The sequence below is a fragment of the Scyliorhinus canicula genome, chromosome 4 (genome assembly GCF_902713615.1).
Source record: "Scyliorhinus canicula chromosome 4, sScyCan1.1, whole genome shotgun sequence".
Lineage (NCBI taxonomy): Eukaryota > Metazoa > Chordata > Chondrichthyes > Carcharhiniformes > Scyliorhinidae > Scyliorhinus > Scyliorhinus canicula.
In genome coordinates this window covers 154,124,922-154,151,958 of record NC_052149.1, presented here as the reverse complement: position 1 = coordinate 154,151,958, position 27,037 = coordinate 154,124,922, and the positions used below count along the sequence as shown (strand labels likewise).

Genomic DNA, 27,037 nt, shown 5'->3' with positions numbered 1-27,037 from the left:
GAAAAAATATTTCCTTATTATTCTGTAGTACAGACACGCCATTCGTGACACACATGTATTTACAATCGACACAAAGACCATTATAGAACAGATCTATGGGAGGGGCGAGATAAGACATCAACAGGTACATCAAGAAGCAGGAACCGCAGAAGTGTCAGTCATATACACGAGGTCCTCGGGCAAAAACTCCTCCAGACCGTCCTTTTTCTCTGTTTAAAAACCCGTAGAAACTTTGAAAATCAGCCTTTCTCACTCACACTTTCAAGGTGTGTCCAGGCAGCTCGGAGATGCCCCCTTGCTCATGTCGGCATCCTTCCTCTTTCCAAGAAGAAAACTAAAATGTTTTTTTTAAAGCACACACCAACCCCATGGCTCTAATTGGATGCTGGATGCTACTAACCACCTTTAATCAAATCCGTCTTAAAAAGAATTACATTCTCAGTCTATAGTGAGGGACGGGGCGGGCTCTTTCCATTCTTGGCCTCTTTGTCCCAAAGACATTTCAAGAGTGGACGGTTCGTCTTCAAATTGTTGCAGTCTTTTATATGAAAAAAAAACATTCTTTTTAATTAAAGTATAATCACACGTTTGAAGTTTTTTTTTAGTCCAGCTTTTGACTTGATTAGAAGTGGACTGGATAACTCCACAATGGGCCAGTATAATAAAAGATGTTGAATATATATATATTTATATATATATATTTATATATCTGTGGAATGATCTCCGTCCATGTGTCCGCCTTCACGGAGTGACCATTGCACGAATTATACTGAGAAGTTTGGCTCGGTTGTTTTTTTTGTTTTGTTGCTTTAAATCCAAACGGCCTCTAATCTTCTGAGATGACATCTATGTCTTCTGGGCTGGTCTGCCTGGTGGCCATTCTCCACCTGTTAACGTGCTGTGTCCCTTTCCGTTTCTGCTGTGTGTCTGGGCTCTCCTCTTCCAGTTTCTGTCGCTTGTATTTCGTCCTCCTGTTCTGAAACCACACTTTCACCTGGCGAGAGAAACAGGAAAAGGTGTCAGATTTTCCGCTTTCCATTATTGTGCATCGTAAGAGGGGGTCGTATCTGTTTCGCATCCCTCCCCCGCCACTGTACTCTCCGGGGACGCCGTTGATGCAACCACATGTGTTACTGCCGATTAGTTACAGAGGTATCACAACACTGGCTTTGCCCGATTTTAACCTCAGCTGCCCGCAACTTTCCGCTATTCGTTTTAACGGAACGACTATCCTGGGTTGGGCGCGGGGCACCCCCCAGGGACCACAAACTTCAACCCCCGACAGTGGCAGCCTTCTTTTCACGTTACTTCACCAGTGTTGCTTTTGAAAAGACTTTGAGTCACTTGTCCCCATTGACCCTCTGTGGTGAACTATTCCACAAACGGAAACCTATTTTTCTCCACTTATATTCAAATCTCCTACACACTAAGCTCACCAACTCCAATAGGATTGACTCCTTCTCTGTAGCCCGACGCTTACTCATTTGGAAACCCCAATCACACCTTTCCTCTCCCTACCTTCTCATCAATGAAGACTCAAGTTCTTCCTACCTCTCTTCCTGTTCTGCTCATTCCTTAGCATTTAAAGTTTTTTTTCTCAGTTTTTGTTTGTCTGGTTGAACGGCATTCTCACTTAGGCCTGGGTTCCAGAACTGCACACAGTACTCCCAGTGTGGCCTGATCAAGGCTTTCTAAACAGGACAGTCCCATTGGGCTGCACTCTGTCTTTTATAGAACCGAACATCCCATTCACTTTTTATATAACAGTCAAAACATTGGCTTGGTGTGCTGATAAAGCGCTGGAGAAGGCCATTCGGCCCATCCAGTCCGAGCGATAGGGAAAGGAAATGGTTTGCATTACGTCTTTTGCAACTGCAGGGTGTCCCGATGGACTTTGGAAGTGTGGCTATTGTGATGTAGAAAACGTGACAAGCACACAAACGTGTGTGCACAGCCATCTCCCGCACACAGCAATAAACTAATCCAATGCTGGTTGAGAAATAATGGAAATGGAAATTGCTTATTGTCACAAGTAGGCTTCAATGAAGTTACTGTGAAAAGCCCCTAGTCGCCACATTCCGGCGCCTGTCCAGGGAGGCTGGTACGGGAATCGAACCATGCTACTGGCCTGCTTTAAAAGCCAGTGATTTAGCCCAGTGAGCTAAACCAGCCCCCATGTACCATGTACAGGCATTTCAAGAACAACCTCTTATCTTTGTCTTGGGTACCCTCTGGACTAAGAACTGATCTCCCCCTTTTGTTACAGTCTCACAAAAAATCCCATTTCCATTACATTCGCATTCGCGGATTTTCCATCTCGCAGATCTCCAGACCTCCTCTTCCCTTTGCTAGGTGAAAAACCATTCCTTTCTATCCATTCGTTCATTAAGGTGATGTGGCTGCATCATTCCAGTCACCAGTTTCTTATGGAACGGTCCCCATTCTCCCCTTCTGTTCCAATTCTGATTCCACTCCTGTACCCAAAAGATCAACACAATCCCTTTTCTCTACCAAACTGCTGGCTAACCTTGCTAAGAGAGATTTTTTGGAAATCATTATTAAAATGAAGACTATTTGGTTTAAACTGCCATGTTTCAGGGATTCCTCCAATCAATCCACCTCGATACGTTGTTGCCAACATGCTGTCGGCTCATGTTCTGAACTATTCCCAGACCACAAAACATCTTCACTAAAAATCCATTTTCTCCAATGCATATTCTTACCCCCATGTTATCTTTCCTTACATTATGTCTGTCGTCCCGTTCTGATATGGAGCTTTCTTTCGTAAATCCATGCCAAATCTTACCAAGCGCTTTCCATCTCCCTAATGATTCTCCTGCCTGGATCATTCATTCTAAAACGTCCTTACTGCTCATGTAAAACTAACCAATCTAGGGCTGTCCAGATTCGCCCTCTCGAAATCCCCATAATTTACCAATCATTACTTACTTCTGATAATATTTCTGCACATCCCTGGTCACTAAGGGACAATTTCGCATGGCCAATCCACCTAACCTGCACATTCCTGGACACTAAGGGACAATTTAGAATGGCCAATCCACTTAACCTGCACATCCCTGGACACTAAGGGAAAATTTAGCATGACCAATCCACCTAACCTGCACATCCCTGGACACTAAGGGACAATTTAGCATGGCCAATCTACCTAACCTGCACATCCCTGGACACTAAGGGACAATTTAGCATGGCCAATCCACCTAACCTGCACATCTCTGGACACTAATGGACAATTTAGCATGGCCAATGCACCTAAACTGCACACCTTTGGACTGTGGGAGGAAACGGGTGCACCCGGAGGAAACCCACGCAGACACGGGGAGAACGTGCAAACTCCACATAGTCACTCAAGGCCGGAATTAAACCCGGATCCCTGGCCATGTGCCCCAGTGCCACCCGTTCTGTTCCGGGATCCTTGCATTCCCGGGAACCTTGGAGTGAAATGGTTCTGGCCCGCAGTGCTCGATTTGTTTCGCTTTCATTCAAGAATCCAGCCACTGACTCGGTGTTAAGATGACTTGCGATACACACCTCAATCTATCTTCTTACTCTGCAACATCAACGTTGCTAGTGATCCTAAATTGGCCCTTTCGCTCATGGAGCTAAATAATCTTTTAATTCAAATAGGTATAGTCAAGCGTGGGAAATGAAACTAAAGTTAAGCATTGTTTGGCCGGGATTGTTCTAGGCGGCTCACCCACTCAAGGGCAAGTAGGGATGGATAATAAATGCTGGCCTAGCCGAAGATGTTCACATCCAGAGAATAACAAAATAAAGCTAGCAATCCTGACGCGATTTTAAAAAGACTACTTGTAATCCTAATGTTCCAACAAGTTTGCATTCACTCCTGTCCTCTCTGTAGCGTCCGCAATTTCCCACCTCCATTCTAATCCGTTGTCTTGGACAAAACCCAAACACATCAAATCATTTCTCTTCCATTCCTATTTAATTCCACCCAGACGAGAAAACAGTCGGTATTCAGTCAGTCAAAATGTTCGCATGATTTTATTTTCCGGTGTCCAACACGCTGGAACTATCTGATGCGCTTGCTCCCAACGTAACTTCGGCGGAAACCCTAAACTGTGGAAGTCCCGGCGGAAATTGCTGGCATATGTTTGGGTTTAACTTGCCTGCAGTACCTTCCCATAAGGAATAGCCTGGAGTCAAGTGCAGCACGTGTGTTTACGATTGGCCTCAGTGCAAAGCAAATTGGCCGTATGGCTTATTCTGCTCCTTCGTCTAAAGGGTCTAATAAATCATTAATCGGTCTATCATCACTGGTCGAAAGCTCACGGTTTTTTAATGCCGTTCCCAGAGGTGGGGTTTGTATTATGGAGAGCTGGGCATCCTCCAGGCCATCCAGTGTGAAAATACACATGATCCAGGGAGGAGTTTCAGAGAGAAGGGAGGGAGGGGGGGGGGGGGGGGGGGGGTCAGTGTTTACCAGTCTTAGAAACGTTCATGATCAACCCAATATTATGCGAATGGAAACTGAACGATTCCCTCTCCCCCAACGAATCCCACAAATTGACCCCTCCCGACCTTTTCTCGATGTCTGGTATGAATAGTTTAATTGCTGCCATCGCATTCGTTTCCACTACATTCCTGTCGACAGCCACTTTCAGAAAACACAGTCCGACTGTCACTTTCGACTCAATCATCTGAAATTGACCAACCTTCCTTTGTGTCTGACATCACCCCCAGATTTCGCTTTGATGGAATTCTAAACAAAAAGATGTCCTTTCCCCCGGAATCTGAGTCTTCATTACAACTACAACAAATGGAGTTTGGCTAAGCTCTCGAGTGAAACAGAAATACCATTTATCTTCTGTACAAACATCTCACTCAGGGCCCGCAAATACATTTTAATTAATTGCGAGCAGGCTTGTTTTCCGTTTCATTTACACATAGAACCCGGGGCGTCAACACTCAAGTTATGATCATCACAAAAATAAATAACTGCACCGAAGATTATTCAGCATAACAACCCCGTACGGCCATGGACCACTTTATTCAATTTCTTAAACAGAAAACCCAGCACCTGTACTTGTCCCTCTGTGTGTCCATCCTCCCCTGTCCGCTGACACAGCCTGGAAAGTCCTGCTCGCTGACCAATTTGAATGCAGCGTTTGTGTTTAGGACACGGTATTTGAAACACTCTGGTGTTTAACACTATATACCTCCACCCATTGGTGCAGTCATAGGCTCTGGGTTCCTAGTCAAGAAATTGTAGAGGAAATCAGGCCGATTTCACACAGTGCCCGAGTGTGCATGTATATCAATGCAGGTCTGGGGCACCGTTTAATATGGGGAGAGTTCTGCCCAATAAGTCTAAACGGTAGTCAAACTGAACTCCGTGTCGAAACATCCCCGCAGAATGTGCGAGGCTGTGTGGTGCTGGGCCCTTAGAAGCTATCCTCTAGGAGGAAGCAGGGAACAGCGGCTACTTTGCCTGCGCTGAGATGAGCCATTGAGAATAACCGGGGTTAATGCGTTTGACTGGTCATGAGAATGGTGCATGTGCATTAAGAGTTTGGTCAAAGCTCGACTGGATTCCCTGTGCTTAGGTCAGTTTGAGTTTCGGGAGCATTACCGCTGGTGTGAACAATTAGAGTTCGGGGCAGTTTGAGCCCGCAGACACCACTCTCATGTACAGGGATATAGCCCGTCTGTGATTCATTCATTCAGAGGCGACTTCATCCTGCACAGTTAACCTTGCCGTTTTACCTTGCAAATAACTAATCAGCCCGGAACCCCTGCTACGACCCACCCTGAGTGAGACGGACCTGAGACATTCTGACCTTTCTATTTCCTCAAATGTAACGCGGGAAACAAGGAACATGTGGAGGAAGGAAAAAAAATCCCCGTTGTGTGCCTTAACCATTTAGAATGGACTTGTAAGGATGCATTTCTACGACACAAACATTGAAATATTGAACCCATTAATAAATATATTACACCTCTATCAATTTTGGTTGTGTGGATTGGATGACATTGTATTTACATGTCGTTGAATTGTCATCGTGTTCAAGGTGTTTAATAAATACACACTTTCCTAAAGTATTTTCCTTTGAATTATAGAATTTTTTTCCGGAGATTGAAAGATCCGAGTGCGCCTGTGTACAATGATGAGCTGTTGGTTTGGGAGAATTACTCCACAGTTGAACATTTTAATCAGATATGTTGCAAGAGTTCGTACAAACACCGTTTCCCTGAAGACTATTTTCCTGTCCTTTCTTAGGCATGGTTCTGGGGAACGTTCAGGCCAACGGGGTTGGGGAATATACAGTAATATCGAGACAGGGAATCTGGTGGATTGAAATGCCAGTGAGCGGTGTTATTGAAGAGAGGGCAGAGTGCTGAGAATGGGCGCTCCGGAGCTGCAGGTGAATTTGCCAGAAGCCGACATGCAACTTGGTCCGTTTTACATCCCACCTTCTCCCCTATCGAATACCTGCTATCACACACGGATTTCCTTGGCTATGGTTTCCTGTCAAAGCCAATCAAAATACACTCTCCCACCTCTGTGCCTTTTAACTCCACTTTCTTCTATTCATTCACAGGGTCTCTCCCCCCCCCCCCCCCCTCTCCGTAGTGTCCCTGTTGTAAAGAAATGCAGCCGCGGGGGGGCCTCCTGCGTTGTATTTGAAGGAGGGCACATTACCATTGCACCGAGAGAATGGTGCAGGGATTAGCCACATCCCTCCCTCCCTCTTTCATTATTTCACACACTACACTGAGGGGTTCTTTCAATCCCCCAGCACTCCTGCACAACTCGATCATATTCTCTTTTGTGTTGTTTGGGGCTAACACTCGATCGGCCTCCCGCTCCCAGAGTTAGCCGCCGCCGCGGTGTTGGTTCTTTGGGCAGATCTGAGATTGGACATCTGTGGAATCGGCTGCACAGGGAATCGGTCAGCGACCATTGGGACAAGGCGAGCTCCTGCCTGAGAGGGCTCCCCTCGGTACAGAGCAACAATTGAGGGTGGGCACTGGCATTCCCCTGGGTAACATACTCAGCCTAAAGTGAGGCTGAACGAATAAAGACAGTGAAAGTCACCTTCCAGCGAAATTCCAGTTGTTCATTTCATTTTTTATTTGTCCCAGAAAAGCGGATTGAAGCATAAACCGATTGGAGTTTAGAAAGGCAATCTCTGCCATGAAAGTGGCTCTTCTAAAGACCCGAAACGAACCCCCTGGTGCCACATTCCAAAAGATGTCGGTGTCCCAATGTTACACGGCGGGTGCCACACACCCTGCCCTCTATATAACCAAATATGTGCCATTGGTAGGGCAGCCTGCAACTGATGCTGAAAGACAGTACAGTATTAAGGGAATATTATTTAAAACGAATGAACTCCTGGGCACCTTGACACGTACCGCGCACACATGGGAAATTTTGAAAGCCGGCGTGGGCTACTTTCATCCGGAGCTATTGCCCCATGAATTCGCTTAATCGGTGGAAAGTGAACAACATAATAAAATGCGTGTCAGTGTGCTGGATGAGAGAACCAGTACGTTACTGGCCTCGGGGCAGAACGTGTGATTGGTTTGGTTTTGCATTCTACATATTCTTTTTTTGTTCAAATGCACAGGAGTCGTAGCCGCGTTTGAAAGTGCTGGAGGACATGACTACTGTCCCTTTGCAGGGGACGAAGAGTTCTGCTCCGTAAACACTTGCCCAGAAAGAGACTTGAAAACATCGCCCTTTTTAATAAACCCGACAGCATTTGGGGGCTGGGTTCGTTAATTCAGGAAGAAGGCTCCAGACATTGTACATTTCCAACAAACCAGGGCAGGAAGTGACTCTAATTTGCCCTCAAGAAGGAAGCGGCGTCCCTCACCAGATATCTGGGGACCGCAGCCCTGGATCTTCCTGTTGGTCTTTCAGTACATGACACTGGAAAAGCCCAAAGTTAATCCCCACGAGTGCACGTTGGAACATGCAGTCGTCTGACTTCAACTACCGTCGGCCTTTTAAAGCAAACATTCAGAGTGATCCTCGCGTGTCTGTGTTCCAAATGTGAAATCTGTGACTGGAGAGGCGCGATTTTATTTTGGGGTAATTTTATTTTTGGAGTGATTGGGCCGACTGCTGTATGTGTCCCCAATCCTGCTCCAACTCAAGGGGGCAGTGGATAATATTCCTTCGCTGGTATTTGGCCGCCCCACAGAAACAGCACTGCCCTTCTTCATTTCTATCCTTTAATATTCCTCATTAGAGCTAAATACAATGACCGTCTAACCAATCTCCAGCAGCTGGACAAATTGCTGCGAAATCGCTGTCAGATGAGATTTTTCTGTCCCCTTTGTAATGTTTGAGGATCGTTTGTTAATTCCAGATGAAATTATTATATAGATAATTCACAAAAATACATGCTAAAGTATTAATAGACCAACAACAACAAAAAATGAGAAGAAAGTATTAATGGGCCAGGGGTTATATTTGTAATATTTAGATGCAAAAGCGCCTCGATTGATAGGTGTGTGTGCCTGAGCCGTACCAAACAGCGGAAAGTAGAATTGGGCCTTCATCTGAAATGGATCTGGTCACCTGAATTAGAATCCCTCATAATGCAAGTCATGTCCTCCTTTTTCTAGTCCATTGTAGAATGAGTGTGAAGTGGTTTAGGATCCTGTTGTATAATGCAAGTCAGAAACAATGGGTTTACCCAGAATAAATAGAATGTGATTGAAGTCTAAAAATAGAGGGAATGAATAGCCATAGACGGTGGACTTATCTAGTACTGATTCCGGGTTCCCTCTCAAACTTTCACAATGTGACTTCTAGTGCTCCAGTTAAAAGTCCACCGCTCACCTGCAAACTGCCCGCTTTTTGTAAAAAAAAACATTAAAACGAAAGTCATTTCTTTTAATTGTATGCATTGCAGAATAGAATTCTCCACAACTGGATTATCCAATCCGCTTTGAAGATTGGGGAAAATGTGAATGAAATTAAGTATAATTCTGTTCGTGTGTCTGTGATTATCGATCTGAATGTGTGAGTCAGTTTATTTCCGCCATTGTGTCTGGGTGATAGTGTGTTTGCGCTTATGGAAAATCCATTTATAAATCCTTGTGTTTATAGATTTGTGTCCATATATTCCCGTCCCTGTGTTTGTGTGTTATGTCCATAGATTTGTATGTGGAAGTCAGCGTATTTCTGTGTCTGTATGTTTGTTACCATGGATGTGTGGGAGTCAGTGTATGCCCGTGTTTGCCACAGTGTATGCCCGTGTCTCTGTCTGTGTTTAAGGATCTGTATGTACGAGTCGGCGCATTGGTGTTTGTGAGATTACAACGTGTGTCAGTGTATTCCTCTGCCTGTGTTTGTGTCCACAGACCCGTTTGTGTGTGTGTGCCTGTGGATTTATATGTGTATGTCAATGCATATTTATATCAGTATTTGTGTGTCTATGACCTTTATATGTATGTCAATGTATATTTATATCACTACTTATGTGTATATGTGTGTGTGTGTGTTATTGTGTATATCAATATCTATTAACATTGGTATTTGTGTGCATATGTGCATATCAGCCTGTTTGTGCATATCAATAAATATTTACATCGGTTCTGTATGTGTGTGGGCCTGTTTGTGCATGTCAATATATATTAGCATTGGTATTTTTGTGTGTGTGAATATCAGCCTGCTTGTGTATATTAATGTATATTTACATCAATATTTGTGTGTGTGTCTATGGGCCTGTTTGTGTATATCAATATATATTTATAGTGGTATATATGAGTGTGTATGAGCCTGTTTGTATGTACCTATATATTTACATTGATATTTGTGTGTTTATATGGGCCTGTTTGTGTATGTTAATGCATATTTACATTGGTGTTTATGTTTATATGTGTATGGGTCTATTTGTGTATATCAATATATATTTGCATCACTATTTGTGTGTGGGGGGCTGTTTATATATGTCAATATATATTTACATGGATATTTGTGTGTGTGTGAAACTGTAGGTTTGAGTCTGCATTTCTTAGCGGTTGTGTGCTGGTATCCATATGAATGGTTTTGTCTTTGTTAGAGAAAGTATTTTCGAAGGCCACTCCAGGCTGGCAGTATCCATTTGCACAGCATTAAATTGACTTCAAAAAGAGCCAATTCGTGTCCTAGTAGCTGATTTGTATTTCCTTCCGAAACTCCATCTACACACAGGACAGCGCCCCCAATCGACACAATTGCAATATTTTGGCTTCACCCACCCCCCCCCCCCCCCCCCCCGCCCCCCCCCCCCCCCCCCCCCCCCCCCCACCCCCGCCCAATTAGACATTACTGGACTGTAATCAAAAATGGGGTTTAATTTCTTTGTGAGACAGTTTGGGAGTTGGTTGTTACTGGCGTATAACTTTGGGCTTCAGTTTCTCTTCCTGATTCTGGATTGTCCAGTTCGCCGACAGGAGGCGCTGAGAAGCAGCTGACCTCATCTCCTTCAGAAGGCGGCTTGGCCTATCAGTTTTGCCCCGTTCGTGGGATCTTCAATCTGAAAGGCGTTGTCGAAAACCGAACTCGCATCCACGCCGGTGTTCAAGGGCTGGGCAGCAATTTACAGAGGTCACAGACATGAAATTGGGCCACCACCAACCCCCCCCCCCCCCCCCCCCCCCCCCCCCCCCCCTCGCCTGGCCTGACCCATTCTACCCTTGATCGCCGCAGCTGAATACGTATTTCGGGAATGCTTCATCGGACAAGCCCTGCCTCTCATGTGTTCACTTTCACCAGAATAATGCAGACCCACTCCAGAACGGCCGAGGATCATTAGCAAATCGCAACCCACCTTCAGTTAATTTATTTAAACCTGTTATAGTTGGTGATACCGGCACTTTTAGAGGATTGGAGTAATGTGCTATGTTGATATATTGTCCTGTTTATCAACAAAGGTTAATGACAAATAATTGAACAGAGTATGAATAGCCTGTCCATATGCCTTTTCTAAATACTGAAGTGCCTATATTAATACACCACGGTTTCCATGTAGTTGGTTGGCACCGAGACTATTGTGTGGGGGAGGTCGCTTTTACAATTACAGTCATAGTCAACAACCGCTCGATTAGATATCTTGCCCGAATTGATATTGTGCTAGCTGACTTGGGACTATAGTCGTGTTCATCAATCCAGAGAACTGCAAAGCGCATGACACTCAGTTCCAAAATGCAAGGCCAAAGTGACATACCATTCGAGTCATTTTAGTTGAAGAATTGCATTGCTGTTTAAGGAAAATGCTTCAGCCAATGTTCTTTTACGGGCGTAAAATATCACTAGTTTATATTCATTATAAATGTAGTTCACTCCAAACTCAGAGAACCGTTATATGGGCAACGATCGCTGCATCTTACTTTCAACCAAATCCCAATGGGCCACGCCACATGGTAAATGCAGAACACCAGGGCAAAATCATTTGCTGCATTAAATTCCAATAAAACAGCTCTTTCCCATCTCCCCCCGCTGTAGAGAAAATGCTAAGTATTTTAACGCACAGTCTGGATACAAACAAACCTCCTGATTATGCATGTTTACAGTACTCAACACACTGAATATTCTAAATCCTCCCCCATGCCTTTCACTCGAGTTCTGCAAAGCTGTATCTAATAAATTTACACATTAGCGCCTTCTGCAACTTATCCTCTTTTTGGATCATTTTATCACACTACAGTTTTGATTCAGACCTTGTTGCAGAATCGCTGTTTAAACAGACTGAGGAGTACATTCTAACACATGTATTTGTTCATATGCAGTCTGTCCAAACGCCAAGCCAACTGATAAATACTGCCATTGCTTTTGTCAGCATTGTACAATTCTGCGGATGTCGATCTAACTGAATCGCTTTCGAATATTCCCTCGACTTTCGTGTTCTAACATTTAGTCCTAAGCAAGAGGCGAATCCTTCCTGCTTGTTCATTTTGGTCGTTGGTGTTTTTATTTTGGAACATGTGACCTGTTACATTAGTAAAATGTGATAGTTTCCATTTTACACCAGGCTGAGTATGGAGATGGCACAATAATCACAAGAAATCCATGTTACAGCAACACTCATATGTCGACAGAATGTTCCATTTCTTGCCACTTGCATGTCATTTGTCTTTATCGTTCATAACACAGTCTCCACGATTAAACATGAAGCACCTTCCTCTCCCTAGCTTAAATAAAACTGGCCTTATGACAGCGATCATGAAGGACTTTATTTTCACTCTCTGCTTAAATGCAACAATCTGAAAGACCAGATAATAAACAGGTCCAACAATAAACTAAATGCCTGACACGTTGACATGTTGCTGTCAAGGTCCAAAGACGGTCTTGTGCATGTTGGGTTGGTTCTATGTTGTGGCCCTCCCATTACACTTGGCCTTTCCACTGAAGAGCAATGTTCTGATTATTTGCATTCAATGGGATCCCCGTCCCCGAGGTATTTCCATTGAATTATTTGGATTTGTTTTACATTCTGCGTTCTGAACGACTATTTGATTAGTTAACCTATTATTAGCCTATTTATAAGCTGTCTCCATACAACTGGGGAAGGAGAAGGATAGTACAAGCAACTGTTCAAATCTTACAGGGGGGAGGTGTTTTTATGTGGAATCATACAGCTTCAAAGGGGTGATTCGGCCCATCGCGCCCATGTTAGCTCTTTGAAAGAATGATCCAATGAGCAACAGTCCCGCGCAGTTTTCCCATCGCCCTGCCAATGTTTCATTTCCAACTCAACGTCCATTCCCCTGTGAAAGTTGCTGGCACCGCCTCTTCCGCGAGTGCATTCTAAAGTCAGACACCCCTGCATGGAAAGCATTCTCAGCACACCCTCCCTCCAGCCACGCTGCTCCCTGCCAACCCCAAGTATCAATCCGCCCCTCTCCTTCTCTCTCTGACTGTCTACTTCAACATTCTTACCTGGGTTTCTGTGAGACACAAGCTGTTTGCGAGTTGTTTTCTCTCGGCTCCCACCACGTAGTGATTTTTCTCAAAGGCTCGCTCTAATCGCAGGAGCTGGGACGGGGAGAAGGCCGTTCGAATCCGCTTGGGTTTTCTGGTGAAGGGGCCGTGGAGAAGCAAGCCCTCGGCTCCCCCCTCACTCCCTGCAGACAAAAAAATATATACAAGGAGAATGGTATGAGGGGGGCATTCGTTTCCGATTACTCCAGCATTACATTTTTATTCTGCTTAGAAAATATGATGAAGAATAATGTCTGGATATTGTGTGTTCTGTTCTCATAAGTGATTGTAATTGCACACAGACACTTTAACATATTGGGAGCCATACACTCGCAGAAATCGCACTTCAGCCAATATGCTTTATTTCTCTGCCAATCCGCGTGCTACTTTTAATTTATCACCTCAAATTGTTCCACAAGGATCATTAACGGCAGACCTGTTAACAGCAATACATCGCTCTAGTGCTGTACAGTTCAAAATGCTCTTTCCAGGTTAGCAGACACCTTTTGGAAGGACAATATCGACAAGCACATATCCGAGTCTTGCCCGGGGAGCTAAGTGGATCAGCTCCGCGAACTTTCACACGTCTGCCAGAGCGCTTCACCCACATCTTGAGTGGCGGCACTGATATAATTAACACACGCATCTACCTGATATCGAAGTGTAACTGTGAATTCTAAAGTTTATTTACGTGGCAATGCATTGAGCTGCCCCGTCAGTGAGACAGAAATCAAACGGGCCCAACCAATAATACTTGTTTCTTGCAACAAAGCAATTCGCATTAAATCTGAATGATTATTAATTGTACAGTTATTAATATCTGAGCCGCTGCTGTAACATTATAAAAGTGTTATATATTAGATATGCGCAGTGTAATTAAACACTATTACACTGCAATATGCCAACAAAATTCACACCTTAAAAGGAAAAGAAAAAGAACACTGGTATTGGCACAGTTCCCATTTAATCAACAACATCTCTACCAGAGTGGGGATCAGCAGAAACTATAATCCTACTTTGGGACTGAACTTCATTAAAACCCCAACCGTTTGTTTAGTGGATATGGTTAGGGTGAGTAGAAATTGTGTCCCAGTTTGTGGGTTCAGAGTTGTCTCGGTTGAAGTTATCAGGAAGCAGAGGATTGCATTGGGATTATGGTGAAGGGTAGATGTGTGGGAGGGGACGGATAATTATATATTTGTTTGGAGTTCATTAGCTCACGATTTAGGGTTAGCGGAAACCATAGTGCGGGGTTTAGAGCTACATTTGGGAGAAAGGGTTGATACAAGGGTAGGGTTTGGGTTAGAGTTAATGTTTGATTTAAGGGTTGGTGCTATGGAGTGGTTTAAAGGTTAGGTTTAGTCTTGGTCTAAGGGTTAGGGTTGATTTTAGGATTAGGTTTGGGGTTGGTTTAAGACTTAGGGTCGGGATTGGTTTTAAGGTTAGGTTTAGGGTTGGTTTAAGGCTTAGGACTTCTTTAAGGGTTAGGCTGGTTTAATACTTAGGGTTGGGGGTGGTTTAAGGGTTGGGGTTGGGGTTGGCTTTAGGGTTAGTGTTGGGGATGGTTTACGGGTTGGGGTTGGTTTTAGGGTTAGGGTTAGGTTTTGGATTAGGGTTGGTTTAAGGGTTAGTGTTGGTGATGGTTTAAGGGTTGGGGTTGGGATTGGTTTTAGGGTTAGGATTAGGTTTGCGATCGTGGTTGGTTTAAGGGTTAGTGTTGGGGATGGTTTAATGGTTGGGGTTGGTTTTAGGGTTAGTGTTGGGGATGGCTTAAGGGAGGGATATGGCTTGGATAAGACTTAGGTCTGGTTCAAGGTTTAGGGATGCGGTTCGTTTAAGGGTTACGATTGGGCTGGTTTAGACCATAGTCTCTGTTCTTTCTGTGCTCATAGCTTTCTATCCATAATATGTCTGTCATCTACACCTATTTAATCTGTACACTAGTCTATACATGTATGCAATTAAATCACGTATCAAACCATCCAGTAATTGGTATTTGTTGGGCACCGGAATGTTTTCACAGGGGTGTGATGTAAATAAAAGCACAATGCATGCATCATATGTAAACTTTTAGCACGTTAGACATTAAAGTTTCCTTGGCAAGCCAGCACGCTTTGCTTAAGCAGACAAGAGGAACTGCTGGCAATTGCAGGACCGATATAAATCATTACATAGAAGCATGTCAGGAATGCACACGCATCTCAAATATATATTTTCTTCCACAGATTGGAAAGGAGACAGACCATGTCTTAACAATTTCTGCCCTGCTAACAAAATAGTGAAAAGGCATTGCTCCTCATCATTCCCAAGACTACTTGCCACCAATGGTAATACTAACGTTAACAATCAATGGCGGCAACCAACAAAAATAGTATTTTCAAGACTTTCAATCAGTTTCCCAGCCACTTAACCGGGTCCGTCATTCTTTAATTCAGGAATGTTGTGCAATTCATGAAGAAAATGACAATGAAATTTGAGAACAGCTCTCATTTGATCCACCACATCAGGAACCCGAATAACTTTGTTGTGGGGAAATGCGACTTAGAACATAGAACATACAGTGCAGAAGGAGACCATTCGGTCCATCGAGTCTGCACCGACCCACTTAAGCCCTCACTTCCTCCCTAACCCCTCCAGACCTTTTTGGACATTCAGGGCAATTTAGCATGGCCAATCCACCTAACCTGCACATCTTTGGACTGTGGGAGGAAACTTGCACAGACATTGGGAGAATGTGCAAACTCCACACAGAGAGTGACCCAGCGGGGAATCGAACCTGTGAAGTCACAGTGCTAGCCAATGTGCTACCGTGCTGCCCCTGGTTTTCAACCTGATATTTTATTGTGTGGGGGGGGGGAGATGCCTCCTAAATATGAAAGTGTGTAAATGAAAGAATAAAGATTGTACCAACGACGCTGAGTAGCTGCTGGAGGTTGAAATGAAGCTACAAGATTGAAGTAATCCCACCAAGGCTTTGATAATGATGTAAAGTAACAGTGCCGGATATAGGTAGACATGAAAAATAAACGGTCATTAAAATCTATGAAAGTGCTACACTGACACGGAAAGGAGATATGAATCAAATAAAATAGAAGTTTGGAGATAACCGTATACATGTCATGATAGGAGAAAGAGAGTACACTGAAGGAATTAATTTCTATGGGCACAACATTCAGCTTATTCCTTTATGTTTTAATCTGCATATAAAGAGAAACGGGAGCAAGGAGGAAGTTTTGGACAGTGAGACACTAAATAGCTCATTCCTTAAATGCACCTTTGTTCAAGAGGAAGACTGTGGAAAGTCTTGGGTATCTGGAGATACGAGAGCTCAGAAGTTATATTGTGAACTACATAATTTGAAATTTCAATGATTTGAGCAATAAACATCGCCAGACTGGATAATTAAACACTAACCCTCGATAAAATATTGGTAATATCGTATCAAAATTGATAAATGTGTTCATTTACGCACAATGAATCAACTGTTACTTTCACAGGAAGAAGACACCAATGGTTCTCCAGTCACATTTGAACAGTGTTAGCCAACAACATACATAATGACTTTATGCAAAGTATATACCAACATAGCTATCTTCACACTGCTAATAGCCAATGATTGAGGAGGAAGCCAATGAGCATTGGTGAGGAAAGGATTGCAGTGTTACTACACTGTAGAATTCCTGCAGTGCTAAATTGTCCTTCGGCCCATTGAGTCTGCACTGACCTACCTAGACCCACTCCTCACCCCATAACTCCACCTAACCTGCACATCTTTGGACACCAAGGGCTAATTTAGCATGGCCAATCCACCTAAACTGCACTTCTTTGGACTGTATGAGGAAACCGGAGGACCCAGAGGAAACCCATGCAGACATGTGGAGAATGTGCAAACTCCACACAGTCACCCAAGGCCAGATCCCTGGCGCTGTGAGGCAGATGTGCCATCATGCTGCCCCAGGTGAGGTTAAAGTATGATCAGCTGATCTAGAACAGATGCCTGTTTTGCTGAGCTAAGTGGGGAAACAGTGAGATTTCTTCCAACAAGACTGGTGCAGCACCAGCCATCATGCACCTCTGTGTGTATTGCATTGGAAGCTGGTCTGGGTAATGTGGGAGAGTACAACATGCAGATATGCCCCTTACCATGAGTAAGAGCATGGGACACCAATTGGCTGCATTGCAGACTGCCACTGAGCACGTGACATCTGTCGAGGTCTAAATTATACAGACCATAAGCAGAGTAGAAACATCTCCTTCATTGCAGTATTTCATTGCTGCTTTGGAATTCCTATATACAATAATGGCTTGATTAATGTATTTTTTGCAGAATGGTTTCAGACAACAATAGGAGAAGAATATCATAAGTAATCAGCACCCTATCTTGAGGCATGGTATTTAACTTCATGAGAAGAAGCACTTCAGGAGATGTATGTGAGAAGTTGTTTAAAGTGACTCGTAGGTATTCACATCAATCAACTGATATAATCCTGCACAAGTAGATATTATCTCTAAAGATACAGAAATCACAGTGACTTCAGCAAAGAAGAGCCCCATCTGTGATCCAGATGTTTCAGAATTGGCCATAGAAACATGTAGGAGGTATTCTGTATCCTTCATATCTCATCATTGGCTGTGCCTTCATACACAAGTGCTTCCCATTCAACTACTTAAAATTAGGATATTGTCACAACCAGCATGAAGATGTTCACGCTGCATAAATGACAAGCACATATAAAACATACACACGCATAATTGAATAAAATTCATTCAGGTTTAATTTTTTTGTAGCCTACAAATTCTCAAACTCTGGAATAAAGGCAATATCAGCTCTCTGAAAGACAAACTGGTTGACTCTTTCAATGGCACTGGTCAGAAATTGCAACTGATTGTTCCTCACCAGAGTCACAGCTTCTTTACAGTACACAGTGGTCCTGTGCTCTGTTCCAGAGCTAAACACTGTACACTCACATCATGGGCCTGTACACCCTTTGATTCTGGAAGCCTATGGTTCTTAACCTGTTTATATTCCCCTTCTACATGTTGCTACATTGCCAATACCAAATGCAGCTTTGCTGATGGACAAAAGAACACCCCATTTACCTTTCACTTCTCCGACTGCTTGATATCAGTTTGCCATTTTGCCCTTTGGCCAGCTCAGTAACTCCAAGACTGAACTGGAATAAATTACTCCCTTCTACATTCGACTGAACAGCTGCATAAGCCTCTGTCTAATCATTACTAATGGAACGAACAAATTGCTAACACTTCAAAAAATTGCATTTTTCTCTCAATTCTCTTCTACTGTTTGTTAAAACAACTCTGGAGGAATAGAAATATAAGGGCAACACCAAAGAGACAAATAGCCACTGTAATTTTGCTTACATGACACCTTTATTTACTCATGACTATTTGTTGTTGATGTTCATGTAGCAAGCAATATATGGTCTTTTGTGCCCAACCCCGTTATAGGCAGATAATGATAGAATATCAGGCTGTTTTTATTCACTACTGAATACAAATGCCTGTTGTTGTTAATAATGAAAATCTATGGGCAACACAGTGGCACAGTGGGTTAGCCCTGTACCTCACGGTGCCGAGGTCCCAGGTTCACTCCTGGCTCTGGGTCACTGTCCGTGTGGAGTTTGCACATTCTCCCCGTGTCTGCGTGGGTTTCATCCCCACAACCCAAAGATGTGCAGCGTAGGCGGATTGCCCATGCTAAATTGCCCCTTAATTGGAAAAAATTAATTGGGCAATCTAAATAAATAAATAATGAAAATATAAGGCGGCACGGTGGCACAGTGGTTAGCACGGCTGTCTCACTGTGCCAAAGACCCGGGTTCGGTCCCAACCTTGGGTTCCTGTCTGTGTAGAGTTGGTACATTCTCTCTGTGTCTGCATGGGTCTCTCCCCCACAACCCAAAGATGTGCAGGGTAGGTGGATTGGCCACACTAAATTGCCCCTTAATTGGAAAAATAGTTAAAATATGAGCAATAGGACTTAATCAAATATCTGCTGAGGCACCAATCACAAACCAATAATCCTCTTGCCTTGCCCGTTAGCTAAATAATATGCAGTTCATTATTCTGTCCCTCATCAATTTTCCACCCTCTTTTCTGTCCTCTCCTGAAGATGTTAACGCATTGTTAGGATATTATTTCCTTCAATGCCTTCACCCATGTTTTCATCATTCCTGTGTGATCTTTGACAACAAGACTCTGCAGGTTATTCAACTGCAGAAGACATCATAGCCAAGGCCAATTTAATTGTCACCCAATATCCAATCACTGAAACTTAAGGAATGTAAACTATGGCTACTTTATCTTTTCATGACCAAATGGTGGTACGGCTTATTCACTGACCCTACAGGCACCTGGTTAAGATCAGATAACAACCAGAATGAACCTGGGATCTTCTTGATTTGATGTAGAAGTTGGTGTGTTACAGAGTAGGCACTAATAGTATATAACCTATCAGAGAAGGAGATCAAGGACATTTAAATCAAGTTTCCATGTTGACTCAATACTTCAGAGGCATTCCATATCTTAGCCTGTGGTACTTCACTCTGCTCCATTAACTACAGGAATAGGAAAAGTGGATTGTTTGAAGATTGCCTGGTGAAAGTTATATGCTGGTAATTATATTCATGGTCCACATTCATTTCATTGAGTAGTTTCAATTGGAAATAATTGTTTGAAAAGAAGGCATAGAGCCTTCAGACCTCCTTTGGATTTATTATTTGTTTGAGTGCACATTTTTGGAAGAGATCTCAGCTTATGTTGAATCAAATACTTTGTAACTGAAATAATTATTCTTGATTTCATCAAGGAGGTCTGTGTTTGGGGCAATCAAGCTGATTCAGTTCAGAACAGGCTAGGATTGAATCCAGATGCTGGATGCATTCACCATTATGATACAGCACTACTGTGAATTTTGAACATAGCGGCTTCTGCTTTGTTCAGGCAGGTATTCACCTCAACAAGATTACAGAGGAAATGGCTGTTTAAAGCAAATGACTGTTCAATGAATGTAGCCATGTGAAATTGTTGCACCATAATTGACACCTGAATTCCTATTTACAAACAAAATGAATAACTGTGCAGGAGGTAACTAGAACAGTGCATCAGTAACAGATTCATTACCTTCTCTTCAAAAATATTATTTTAAATTCCCCACAGTTGGAACAGTACCTTTTTAAATTCAGGATTTAGAATGGTCCTATTACTTAAATATATCCATAATCCCAGGAAAATCACTACGTGATTATTTCTTAAATGAATACGCAGCCCCAGGAAGATTAATTATATATTAATTGAACCATCAATCAATCCCAAGAGTACAGTATTTATTCCTTAATTGGGCCACCAGTCCCCAAAAAAGTGTTTTTTTTCTTAAATAGATTCCAAATCCCGATAACAATGTTGCGGATAGATTTTCTATTGGAACCAACTGTTTCAAGAAAACTGTCAAGGAATAAACCCTGAACAGTCAGTCAAACATATCCTACTAGAAAGTATCTCATTGTGTTTACTCAGAAATATAAAAATGTACACTTCAGAAGAAGGCCAATCAACCCATGTCAATGCTGACTCTTTTTTAAAATAATTTTAGAGTACCCGATTATTTCTTTTTTCCAATTAAGGGGCAATTTAGTGTGGCCAATCCACCTAACCTGCACATCTTTGATTTGTGGGGATGAAACCCATGCAGACACAAGGAGAATGTGCAAACTCCACATGGACAGTGACCCAGGGCTGGGATTCGAACCCAGGTCCTCAGCGCCATAGGCTGCAGTGCTAACCACTGTGCCATGTGCCGCCCCTTCAATGCTGACTCTTTACTGGAACAATCCCACTGTCTGACTTATTCCCTCTGGTTCGATATCTTCTTCTGTTTTAGAAGTAAATCTAATTTCAATTTGTAATGTAATATTTATTGTCTTTTACATATTTTTATTGCGATTTAACATTTAGTAACAAGATTTATACACAAGAAACAGAGCCACTGGCAAAACACACAAATGAAGAAACTAAGCAGCAACAACTTCATAAATGTCTGCACAACCAGCTGTCACCTTTCCTTGACCAGGGTTCCCATGCCCGCATTTTCTGATTTACATTCACATTTACAGTTCATGCCAGAACTCTGTAATAGTAACATTCCAATGGCAAAGTTCTGATAAATTTGTGCAAATAAATTTCCCCCAGCTTCTGACCTTACTCTCTAACTGGCTATTTTGAATTGATAACCTCTTTTCTCTGACCCCTAAACTGGGGAAAATAATCCTTCACCCTATCCAAATTCTTCATGATTTTAAGGGTTCCTAATAAATCTCAGCAAAGGCTTCTTCACTCCAAAGGAAATAACCACAGTGTCTTACATCTGGACATAGTTTGATTTTTTAAATCCATGGTATCATCCTGATGAATCTGTGTTGTACAATCCATTTGGCACTATGGCCTTCCTATAGAGTGACATAAATGCACACAATCCTCTAACTACACCCTAACTAGTGCCTTCTAAGGGCAGCACGGTGGCGCAGTGGGTTAGCCCTGCAGCCTCACAGTGCCGAGGTCCCAGGTTTGATCTGGGATCTGGCCTTGGGTGGAGTTTGTACATTCTCCGCCTGTTTGCATGGGTTTCGCCCCCACAATCCAAAAATATGCAGGCTAGGTGGATTGGCCATGCTAAATTGCCCCTTAATTGGAAAAAATGAATTGGGTACTCTAAATTTATAAACCAAAAAAAACTATTGCCATCTACATATTTATCGTTACGACCTTATTTCGAAAACCTAAAAATGTAAAATGGCGTTGTGGTTATGTGTTGAAATTGTGAGCAATAATACTAGATTTGAGGATTTTGATAAAAATATATACAAGAAAGCTGTATAATGTGATCCATTCAGTTACGGCTTCAACTGATGATTATAATGTACAGTTTCCTTTAAGAAGTTATACTTGTTTAAATTGTCCCGCATTAGACTCTATAGACTAACAGGAGCAACAGTGGAAATAACTGTCAATGGCCATTTGTGATGCTTCAGGAAAAAAAGTTATTTTCTGAATGTTACTGTCAATTGCAATATCTTCAAGAGAGACACTTCGATGTTATACTAGAAACATTTAATCAAAGGATGCAGAATTGATGAAATTGTAGGGAATAAAATACCTTAGTTAGGCCTAACTTTATAATTGTTTTAAATTACTTAAAACAACACCATCTTTGCATTGTATTTACATTTCAAATGTACTGACATATGCAGCACATACATAACAGAAAGCTTGTAGATGTTACAATAGGTGATCACACATGGCCTATCTGTGGCTTACCTTGAGGCTTATGAGTGGAAAAAAAAGCTTGCACCAGTTAGCAAACATACCGTGTATGGGTCGGGGGGGTACAAAGCCTGTGCAAGTCATATACATTATCATGATTTATGTAGAAAACCTGAATATTATTGCACTTTTTGTGATGGCCATTTTGAAATGCTTGTAATGCCCTTTCAGATATTCTACAAATAAAGTACCTTTTTGCACCAACAAAAGCACTGTCATACGTGGTTCAACTTTAATGCTACAGGAACCTTCTAACAATATGGTTTAAGCAGCTACCCTGCAAAACAACAGTGAGGTCATTGGTACTTTAAGGACATTTCTCCTTCAATAAAATGTCTGCAATTTGCATATGTTGCAAATGTGAAATATTTGTGTAAATGATTGAGGTTAATCATGGAAAGCAAGATTACATCACCTATTAAAGGATTACTCAGAATGACCTCTAAATTGTGTCTTTCTGATGCATTGTTCATCAGTTAGATGGTAACTCTGGAGTCACTAATACATCGCTATGCACTCAGCATAACGTTCAGAACACGTAGTTTCAGGGAATGAAGTTCGATATTGGAGAATTGTTTCTATGCAAAAACATTACCTATGAAATTCAACATATATCTCTACTCGGTCTGGTTGAGGATAAATAGCAAGATAGTACTTCAATCAAGGGATCCAGGGCATGTCATAAACAACAGGATGATAAACGTTTCCCATTTTCAGTACTGTTGGACCATCAACTTTGAAGCACCATTTATGCCCCTTATAATGTAAAAAAAAATTAAATTCAGCTAGTTTTCTACATAAGGCGCGTATTATATTTTCGATCGCGTTTTCGCAATGCCCCTAATGTGTGTGCGAGTGAAAAGGTGAGTCATGGATCAAAATTAACATTTTGTAAATATTTATGAGACGGAACTAAAACATGCACTAAGTACTTCGGAAACTATAGGTTTATATCACACTTCAAATCATTTCTACGTTAAGGAAATTGCACTTAGCTTTGAATGTAGCAAGTCAGGCGCCGCAGCTCTAGCCACTCATAATGTGTTATCTATTTTAAAGTGATTACAGATCTGAGGAGCGCTCTGCACAGCCTTCCACCTAAGATTAGCGAAATATTTACATACCTTGTAGCATTTTCTGCGGAAGTTTAATGTACTTTGCATGTATTTAGCGTGAAGCGCGCTGGGATTAAGTTTCCCCTGAATCTAGCATGCCGTCAGTGCGCCAGATCCGAAGTCCTTTCACCTTGTAACATGCTCTAGTCTAGAAGACGTGTATTTATTATGTAACCTGCATTGTATTGAATTCCAGATGTAACATACTCTGCACAATATGTAATATACTCAGCCTGATCTATACTGCAATATACTCTGCATGAACTATGGACAGTGTAAAATACGTTTGTGTTCTGCACGGTATAAAACATGCTCTATCGATAAGGACCTTCAAGGGACAGTCTATTGCACGTCTCCAGGTCTGCATGATATTATAACATGGGGAAGATAAAGATGTGCCGACCACGGTCCCCATCCTGTTTTTCACAATAACTTCGTTGCAGTGTTAATGTAAGCCTACTTGTGACACTTATAAAGATTATTATTACAGTCTGCTGCGTGTGGAACATTTTGTAAATATTTATGAGATAGAACTAAAACATGTAGTACAAGTAGTCATTTTATTGTTTTACTCCGTGAGGTAGCGTGTGATAATGTTAATATTTTATCGCGAGTTTAATTTTTACATATGAGGGTACAACAGAAATACTCCAGAGGGGTGATACCATATTTCGGGGTGTTCATTTCTGTCTTGTTTTAATGTTATGGACTATAAATACAAATTTTCTTTTAAATGATCTCTCAATCTAGTTTCTCTCGGCAGAGGAGGCCTGGTTACTCGAAACAATGTGTCAAAGAATTTTTTCCGAATAGGTTACATTTCCCTCCCCCTTAATGTAAGTGCCCAGTCCCACTTCTGAGCCACGAGGTCCAATGTCATTCTGTCCCGCCATCTTCCTCCGAGACCCAATTTAATCCCCCTAAGGAATGGGTAGAATGTAGAACTAATTTGCACCATTTCCTCCCTCGCTCCTGAAGAGGTGTGCGCCCAGAGTGTTTCAATGGAATTTTGTCCCCAATTGATTTCCTTTTTCAATTATTGTGCTTTTACATATCCCCCCCCCCCCAAATAATCTCGTCGCGAGCTCCATTAAGCAAGAATTTGAGAGTTCTAATGTGCCTCCCGCGACCCCAAAGTTGTGGTATTCTTTATATTGATTATCAGAGTGTTTTATAACAGCTCCAGCGAATTGTACGGATCATGTTGTGTCACTTACAGAAACATCAAACGATTCTGGTGTATAAATGTCAGAAGACAACTTTAAAATATCTGCGCGTTTGAACTGCTACGCAGAAGTTCAATACCAGAATCGTGCAACTCCATTGTGCGATTGTATGTAAATTACTTACATCCAACAAAATGCCATTATCAATTTATCGAATTACACTTGTGGAACAATGCAAGCTAATTTGTAAACCGCACATATATTCTGCTTTCACAGCAAGGCAATGCGCATCGTCAGATACTCCAAGAGAGAGATATCTGTACATTTCACCATTTTTTAAATGGTTTCCGCCAAGTCATTTTTTTAAATTTTGGACGGTCATTGGATTTTTTAAAAAAGCTACATACGTTCGCGACAAGAGAATTAGACTTGCATCGTAATGGCTGATGAAGGTTGTTTGTAATGGGGTAATGGTTGTGAAGGTGTTGAGGCCGTCAGCAAAACGCAATGGACCATTTAAACCCAGGTCTGCTTAATTTTAAAATGATGGTGTTTCATCGCCCTATTCAAATGTCTAAGAGAATAAACAGCGTCGTCAATTTAACAGGGCTTTTCTCTCCTGGTTAGTACACATTGACTCACAATGCAGCAAGTTTGAAATGAAAAGATGATGAAGGGTCACCGAACTGAAACATTAACTCTGTTTCTCTCTCTACAGATGCTGCCAGACCTGCTGAATATTTCCTGCATGCTTTGTTTCAGCACTGACAGAGGCTGCGAGCCACAGAAACAAGGGTGCGGCGTTCCCTGGAGCAGCAATGCTTATTCAACCAGCAATTTTACTGCAGCCTCGCCGTGTGACCATTTGCAACAAATACATCGATTTGCATTAAAGCAAAAAAAACACTTTATCGCAAACGGTGTTTTGAGAAATAAATCCGACCCTCTTTATGAATTCAGGTGCAGTTTGCAAAAAGGGTGCAGCGTTTACAGGACGGCATGACCACCCTATTCCTGTCTTTTCATTCCAGATTTAAAGTTCCCAATCGTCGTGTGGAGTTTTATTGGTTCCAGAATAAACCTGCAACTTGTCAACTGGATTTTGGACAGGAGCAAAAGCATTAGAACGTCAATGACCACCTTTCCAATCTGAGATTTAAATCTGCACCTGGGGAGGGGGGGTGGTGATTGAGGCCAGATAGCTCTGTGCACCCCCTACCCCCTCTCCACCGCCCGACGTCCAGGAACTCCTGGGAAGCTGTGACAATCGGAAGTCGAGCTGCAGGCCAGTCTACCCACGTGAAGTGGCGGGAGAATCCCTGCTAACTCCTGATTCTTACACAGGCTTCTCATTGATACCCCTCCCCTCCCCCCAACAACCCCAGCAAGATCTCCGTTCAAAATGACCCTTTCCTCATTCCCGCAGTGTTTATTCCTGAATCCAACTTTCCCATCTGAAGTGACCCGTGGTCAGGGTCCGATTGCACAGGTATTGTCTCCTGCAGAATCCTGATTTACATACCTAATGGTTTGTTTATATTTTAAGAATCAAACGTCAAATAAAGCGTCTGCACAAGATATGTCGGCAGCCGAACGCTGTGAAATTGGCCGATTTTGATTTTCAAATTACCCACAGCAAAACCCCGCGGTGTTTACAATCTAACCTCCCAGACACAGGCAGTACAGGATGCAACAAACTGAGGTTAGGAGTCTGCTTAATCATTCTGAACGGTAAGAGTTGGGTTAGTGAGTTTTATTCAGATGCAATTTAACATTTTGATACCTCTCTCTTTGCACAGCATTGAATACAATACTTACAAAACTGTTATCACTTTAAAAATGCTATCGATTTACCTTGAAACCTGTGACCCAGGTATCTGTTCCTTAATACCCATGGGTAAAAACTCAGCGCTTCCCTCTGCTGCGGTGCAAAGAAAGACTGTGCGGGCAGGTGGTGTGGATTCCCCGGGTGCATAGAGAGAGCGGGGCTGGCCGCGTGTGCCACCGGCTCTGGGAACAGGAGCTCGGGGCTGCCGTAGAGAGTCCTGCCGGCGTTCTGAAAGCCGCTACCAAAGGGAGAGGCGTGCACCGAGTCGGCGTACCTCAGCGCTGTGGGTCGCAGGGGTTCATCCCCGAGTGTGGAGGGGCTGTCTTTGCCTACCAGAGCCTCGATGGTGAAGCATTTCTTGGTCGCGGGCTGGAACATGGCTTTCGCCAAATGGGCTGGCTCTAGATGCCAAAGATCAGGAAGGTTTTGAGAAAGTCCAAAACAGGGTCGAAAGAAGGTTTTTGGGGGGGTTTGTTTTCCCCCCTCCCCCAAGCAGGCACAATTCCTTAGATCCAATGTGGACTCCAATCCATGTAACAATCCATATGCGTACCTGGCAATGTGTGATTCGGTTTAAAAAAACTGGTGTTAACGATTTGGAGCTGGATGATCTAATTAAAAGGGGGCT

The 27,037-nt window shown here is 42.7% G+C and overlaps 1 protein-coding gene across 1 annotated transcript; it reads right to left on the bottom strand.

The window, feature by feature from the left end:
• LOC119965100 (homeobox protein EMX1-like) lies at positions 1-27,037 on the bottom strand. The gene is made up of 3 exons (XM_038795394.1): positions 26,436-27,037; positions 12,920-13,104; positions 1-994 (listed from the first exon to the last, which is right to left on the bottom strand). The coding sequence occupies exons 1-3, from the start codon at positions 26,785-26,787 to the stop codon at positions 827-829; spliced, it is 705 nt and encodes a 234-aa protein (XP_038651322.1). The 5' UTR covers positions 26,788-27,037; the 3' UTR covers positions 1-826.

Coding starts and splice junctions, on each gene's coding strand:
- LOC119965100 (XM_038795394.1), bottom strand. CDS start 26,787: ATGTTCCAGCCCGCGACCAAGAAATGCTTCACCATCGAGGCTCTGGTA. Junction 13,105..26,435: donor CCTGGGTCACAGGTTTCAAG/GTAAATCGATAG, acceptor TTTTGTCTGCAG/GGAGTGAGGGGGGAGCCGAG. Junction 995..12,919: donor TGTGTCTCACAGAAACCCAG/GTAAGAATGTTG, acceptor TTCTCTCGCCAG/GTGAAAGTGTGGTTTCAGAA.